General features: G+C 41.1%; 1 protein-coding gene across 2 annotated transcripts; it reads left to right on the top strand.

Annotated features, from left to right (window-relative positions):
- Positions 1-1,000: 1,000 nt before the first annotated feature.
- On the top strand, positions 1,001-6,781 carry smpdl3a (sphingomyelin phosphodiesterase acid like 3A). Of its 2 annotated transcripts, none has more exons than XM_023974246.2 (8): positions 1,001-1,197; positions 1,532-1,745; positions 2,927-3,071; positions 3,356-3,452; positions 3,660-3,823; positions 4,045-4,225; positions 5,654-5,778; positions 6,462-6,781. In XM_023974246.2, exons 1-8 carry the CDS (start codon positions 1,095-1,097, stop codon positions 6,762-6,764), a joined length of 1,332 nt encoding a protein of 443 aa, XP_023830014.1. In that variant the 5' UTR covers positions 1,001-1,094; the 3' UTR covers positions 6,765-6,781. The 2 variants fall into 2 exon arrangements, with proteins under 2 accessions (XP_023830014.1, XP_023830015.1); XM_023974247.2 differs by having other exon boundaries at positions 1,007-1,197; positions 2,933-3,071.

The following is a 6,781-nucleotide window of genomic DNA, read 5'->3' as shown; positions in this document are numbered from 1 at the left end:
CTAAGAAAGCTTTGTTGTTGAGCATTTAACACAAAATCTGGGGAGGGGCCAGCGGAGTACAAGGCTGTATCATCCGCATATAAATGGGGGAGAGAGCTTCCTACTGCCTGAGCTATGTTGTTGATGTAAACTGAGAAGAGCGTGGGGCCTAGGATCGAGCTTTGTTGTACACCCTTGGTGACAGGCAGTGGCTGAGACAACAGATGTTCTGACTTTATACACTTCACTCTTTGAGAGAGGTAGTTAGCAAACCAGGCCAAAGACCCCTCCCCAGCCAAGCATACACCTGTTGTATTCGGAGCATGTGACAAATTAAATTTGATTTGGATCCTCAGAAACAACCACACAGAGGAAAGAMAGGCAAACCAACGATGTAAWGTAATGATGCAAAATAYAAGGAAACTAACACTAAGGRGATWGACTGTTGATATTCTTCAGTTTGCTGCCATTTTTTCTGGTTTCACATTTGTCTTCAGTGATCACAAGGTAAAATGTATCTAAAACAATTGTAATTTATAKTTACAATACCCTTATCCAAAGGTTTACTCATTTACCTAGCTCTATCAATAGCTCTTCTCAATTTGTAAATTACAGTGCATGGATAATGGTGTTATTTCATTGGAAAAAAGAAAGATATTGTTCCACTTGCAACCAACAGGTTGCTAGACCTTATTGAACGTTTMATCTCACATAAAGATAGTGGAATTATGATAGAAATAAATCAAGTCAGAATACAGAATATCTGTAGACACACCTCCACTACACCTTCATTTCTTTGATCTCCACCCGCATCGAATAGCAGGTGAATGGCATGCTATTCTCATGTTAAAATTCAAGGTCAGAATATGAGTAGAGAGAAGTGCATAAAAAGGGAATTACGTTCCATTTACGCGCGTTTAACTCGGGTCAGAATTCCCCCATGTGCTCTCTTGACTCGCTTTGGAATTTATCACGTGACCGTACTGTTCGTTTCAGACCTGGACAAAGCAGTCACATGAGCGCCGTACTTCCTGTTTGTATCAGTTGAGAAAACGTCAATGATATAACCAAACAACTGCAATTTCTCTCGCTGTTATTTTGTTTAATGTGACAATATGGGCGTCGTGTCCAATCTTCTAGKTGGGCTGCTGTCCAACGTGCTGCTGATTTACGCGGCGCCTCTTTCACCTGTAAATAGCATTTACCTGCCAAGCATAGGTACGTTGTTTATAGCGTTGATTGCACYCATGAATTATGTTGAGTTGTCAAAATCATTTTGCTTAGAAAATGAAAGCGAATGCTGGTGTTTGCTGTTTGTGTTTGTGTTGTATTATATGCCATTGTATTCTGTGTTTAACGTTTAAACCAGGTTTTACTTCAGAAAAGTTTTATAACCCAACCTACTAAAATTACATTTATTTTCTGGGAAAAAAATAGAGTTACCTAGAGTTAATACGTCCTGGTCATTTGATGTGACTAGCATGATTTACATCATCCCCTACATGTTATAAAGTAGATTGATATAACATGCCCAATAATATTTCAATTTCAGGGAGATTCTGGCACATCTCTGACCTGCATTTGGACCCCACGTACCATGTGACTGATGACCACACCAAAGTGTGTTTCTCCTCTAAGGGTGTCCCAGCCTCGAACCCTGGTCTGTTTGGAGATTTCATGTGTGACTCTCCCTACCAGCTCATCCTGTCAGCCTTTCAGCACATGAAACAAGTGGCCCCACAGCCAGAGTTTATGATCTGGACAGGGTTTGTAGCTTAATATGTTATGAAGAGCAATATGTAGTGTGCCTGCGGATTTGTATCCCTGTTTCACATACAACAACATTGGAGAAGTACAGTTTGAGAGGGTTAAAAAAAATAGTACATTGCTTCCTCTTTCCTTTCATTGGATAACTAAAAATGATCTTGTCACAGATGGAATTGTTGTAACATAAGCAACAAATCAGTGATCTGTTTGGAGTTAAGTGAAACGTAATCAATGTCTGTATAGCAGGGTTGCCCAATTCTGGTCCTGGACGGCCTCTCYTTCTAATCAGGGACACCATGGGAGTGCAATTAACTACCAGGTAGAAACAAAAACCAGAAGTGTTTTGTCCCTCCAGGACTTGTATTGGGCAGCCATTGTATAGTCATTCAGCTGGAACATTGGTGTAGCACACACTGCCGCAGTATACGTAAGGCGGGCCCACGATAGAATATGAACACATCATAAGCCATGATAAGCCAAAATCTCAGCCTCATGGCAAAATGTGTAGAATAGCAGGAAATGAGCTCTAAAACAGCACGATTTTCTCTCAGCCTCATGGAAAATGTGTAAAATATGCTTGGACCTTGCATTACGACACTGGTCTTGAATCAGCTTTAAGCTGTGTGCGTCGCTATCCAAAATAAAAAAAGTAATTTGCACATTCAGCCAAATAAACCATRAATCATCCATACAAGACTTTCTGCTGATATGAAAATAAAGTGCTATAAAGTCATTATGCCGACGTGCAACCAGTGGGGGGACGGACGACTCAGCATCAGATAGGTGTGCATACAGTATGAATAGAGTGAAGAGCAATGCATACTGAAGACTATTAAACATGAAGTAAATGCTAAGCTAATGCCTGAAAATATGAATCATACATCACATGAAGGGTTATGTACTGCATGTGTATGGTGCTTTGTCATTTCAACTCATAAATCTCCAGTTAATCAGTTAAGCCTGACATTTTATTGGCATGTATAATGTGTGTTAAGCAGAATTAATATGCTTTGGTGAAAGGCCCCTGCCACTGCACCTATATTAAAATGTGTTTTAAAAAAGCCAACCCCTGGATTACAGGGATTTAGGGGTAATACATGAGCACATCTTTGTTTTATTTTATTAATGCTGTCCTGGGCTCTAATAACTTATTAGAATGGGCTTATTTCTCTCCCCCCAGAGACAGCCCTCCACATGTCCCTGCAGGGGAGCTGTCCACAGACGTGGTAATCCAAGTCATCAGCAACATGACTCAAACCATCAGGGAGTTCTTTCCAGACATGCTAGTGTACCCCGCCCTTGGGAATCATGACTACTGGCCACAGGTATTTTATCTACAGTATTCCACTAATGGGGATGTGATGGGGTGGAGAAGACCTGTGATGTATAGTCATCTGGCCCAATGCTGATTGTGGTAGACTCTGGGTCAAACCAGAGATTGAGTCTGTACATCTGAAAGATGAATGTTTTCTTGAAATAAAGGAGTTTTTAGCATAAATGAAAGATGAGCAGCAGCAGTTTGTCATTTTCTCTCATAAAAATKTTTGTTTCATTTTTGTCGGTCAATATGCCTACTCTATTTCCATGACACAGTGGTCATTCTTTTCAGGATCAACTTCCGACGTCCACTAATGATATTTACCAGGCTGCAGCCAAACTGTGGGAGCCTTGGTTAAAGCCAGAAGCCCTTGTAACTCTCAGAGAAGGTAAGCTGCTTGTGTTTAGAACATGGGAACTAGTGTTAGGTCTGCTGATCAGGCCTCTTGGTGCCTGGTATTACTATGCATTTGCTTTTTGCATTGTTTTTAATCTACATAAACATTTASATATTGATAACCCTTGCAGAACTCACAATACCTTGATACAACACACAATAACCTTACTTGACCCTGAATTTGATGTCTTTTGTGAAGGTGGATTTTACTCTCAGATGGTGCAGCCCAAGCTGCGACTGATAAGCCTGAACACTATCCTATACTATAGCCCAAATAAAGTGACAGTGAATATGAGTGACCCGGCTGGACAGTTCCGGTGGCTGCAGGACACCCTGGAAGCATCTGCTCAGAGCATGGAGAAGGTAAATAGGTCATCGCTACATTACTCTGTAGAAGGAATATCTCTCTGTCTATCCAGGTGAGGATGGCTTCTGAATAGTCCTGCATGGCTCCTAAGCACCCTTATATGGAAGACAGGATAATATACAGCAAATAACATGGAAGACTGATTATATCTTTTTAAAAGCAATATTTTTATTTTCTGGTGCCTTAACATGCTGTTCCTCCTGTCGTCCCTCTGTAGGTCATTGTAATTGCTCATGTTCCAGTTGGTTACTTGCCCTTTGCCAGGAACACCACCGCCGTCAGAGAAGCCTACAATGAGAGACTTGTGAAGATCTTTCGCGACTACAGTGACATCATCTCAGGGCATTTCTATGGCCACACTCACAGAGACAGCATAATGGTCTTGCAGGACCAACAAGGTGAGTCACTGGCTAGTGTCAAAGCTCTGTGTTACTGTCATCAAGGGATAACTGACTGGGTGGGTCAGGATGAGGTTTGAACATGATTTTTATCTGAGATCAAATTATTACATCTCCATCCTACATATCATTTGCCTGACGACTCATACTGAATTTAATTCCACTGCTCTATCACAACATGCATTCAGTCTGAGACTGCCATCGTAGRAGTCCTTTCTGCTGACATCAAATTGAGGGACATTGTACAAAACAAGTTATCAGCGATTGGATCGTCTCTAACCAATCAAAATAAACACTGTTGAAAGTTAAAATAGTGGAATTCACAAGGTGCAATTTCGAAACCTGGTTGTGCATCAGCAGTTTTCCCCTTGTTGTGTCACTCATTGACAKTCACTCACTTAGCCCATATCAGTCAAACATTTTTAGATTTGTTAAATTAGTCTAGCCAGCTATCTTATTTTGTAGTATWCATGGCCGAATTACCTCCAATTACCTTGCCTCCAGGGGGGTCCCCATTGATTTTAATAGTCACACTCACTCAGATATCATATTAACATGGCATAAATCATGGCCAAATTTGTAGAATTGCAGGAAATTAGCTTTTAAAACTTCTCCCTACCACATGGCAAAATGTGTAGAATTTCAGGAAATTGGCTGTAAAACTACAACAACAAAAAAGTTACACATGGATTTGTATACCTTTTTGTTAATAAAATATTTTTTCTGCTTACAGATCCCTCTGTACGTTTTAAATGCTAGGTTTTAATCCTGGTTCTGAGTTAATGTGTAGCGGCTAATTGTATAGCTTCTAGGCTATGTGTTTGTAGATTGACTGAGGTGAATGAAGCTACAGCTACAGAATKAAGCTACAACCCTCTAATGGGTTAATGGCTGGGGTCATTTTAACTTGTTTTTGCTGTTCTCTATAGCATTTTCGACCTCAGTATAACTCGGACCCTGGCTACAGCCCTGGGCCCAACCCATCGGTTTCTGGGACCAATCAGATCGGCTTGAATGTGTTCRCATTCGAGAAGTCGTCAAGGRGGAGAACAAATTTAGAATCATTCTAGAGAAGAAATGTTAATGGGGTGGTGTTTGGCTGGAGCGATGTGGATTGGTAGCCAGGCAAACACATCAGGGTGTGAACGAGGCATCATACACTGAGTAATCTTTTGTACCTTTCCAGATATAATGACGCATTTAGATCATGTTCAACACCGCCTGAAGTTACTCAGACAATCCAAATCCACCTTTCATCTCCTATGGGTTCAGTGTTACAATGACTGCCAGTGTTGGTTAGAATCCCCACGGCCACGAAAAATGCATGTTTGTCTAACTAGGTTAACTCAATGGAGGAGGAACTGAGGAAGGAATGCTTTCAGCCATTTATTTATTTACCCAACTCATCCTCATTTGTTTGCTTTGAAGGGGAACCGATTAATTCCCTGTTTGTCACACCGGCTGTTACTCCAATCAAGAGTGCAGAAGAGCCGTACTCCAACAACCCAGCCTTCCGCATGTACCACTATGACCCACAGGACTACAGGCTGCTGGTAAGTACAACCACCATTATCCAGTGGTTTTGGACAGGCCCCTTTCATTTGAACATGTTTGGAAATATCCATTGATATAATGTATTATCATCCTCATGTCTAACCTTATTAACTCTCTCAAGGGGATGTAGGTAGCCAGAACTATTTAATCATTCCCATGCAGAGGCTGATTTCAGTTCTGCATTTTCACTTTCCCTCTTATCATTAAGGTCTGCACTGATCTGTCCCTGTCTTGGTTTATCAAAGTACAGAAATCTCCATGTGATTCTCGCTTATACAGCATAGAGCTCAGAGTAGCTTACAGGTGATTTCAGCATCCCCCTTAGACGGGAACTGGAACATGTTAGCACTGCAGTAAGCTCCACAGTCAACATTGGGGAGGGCATAGCCCTTAAATCTCTAGTAGCTCTACTTTCTGGGGTAATCTGTTAAGAAAAGGCCAGGCGGAAAATAAGAGTCAGAAACATCTTGACTAAACTTATTCAAATGGTGACCATTCAGGTCAACGTCATTTAGGTAAGTTAGCTCTCAACAGCTTAACCAGCCCCTAGACCCACAGCAATGATGTTCCTTCAWKATTAATGGTGCTGYCACACATCACTACTTCTARTCAAGGTACTTTCTCAGAGTGGGGGTTTTACATGGCTTTTCATGGTTTTGAAATAGTCTTTCTCYCTCTGAAGGATATTTGGCAGTACTACTTGAATCTCACCGAAGCCAACCAAGAAAAAAGATCTGACTGGAAACTTGAATACGTAATGACTGAAGCGTTTGGATTAAAGGACATTCAACCACACAGCCTGTTTAAACTTGTCTTGAGTTTTGAAATGCAGCAAAGCAAAGCATTTCAGAAGTATTTTAGCCATTTTATGGTGAGCTATGATGATACCATTGTGTGTGATGGGGCCTGCAAGCTGACTCAGGTCTGTGCGGTGCAGTCCTTGGACCATGCCTCCTATTCCAAATGTATTGAAAAGGGACATTAAAACAATTATCTTCTTTT

The sequence above is a fragment of the Salvelinus sp. IW2-2015 genome, linkage group LG28 (assembly GCF_002910315.2).
Source record: "Salvelinus sp. IW2-2015 linkage group LG28, ASM291031v2, whole genome shotgun sequence".
NCBI classification, from domain to species: Eukaryota; Metazoa; Chordata; class Actinopteri; order Salmoniformes; family Salmonidae; genus Salvelinus; species Salvelinus sp. IW2-2015.
The sequence above is the reverse complement of the archived record's forward strand: the minus strand, read 5'-3'. Positions and strand labels throughout refer to the sequence as shown.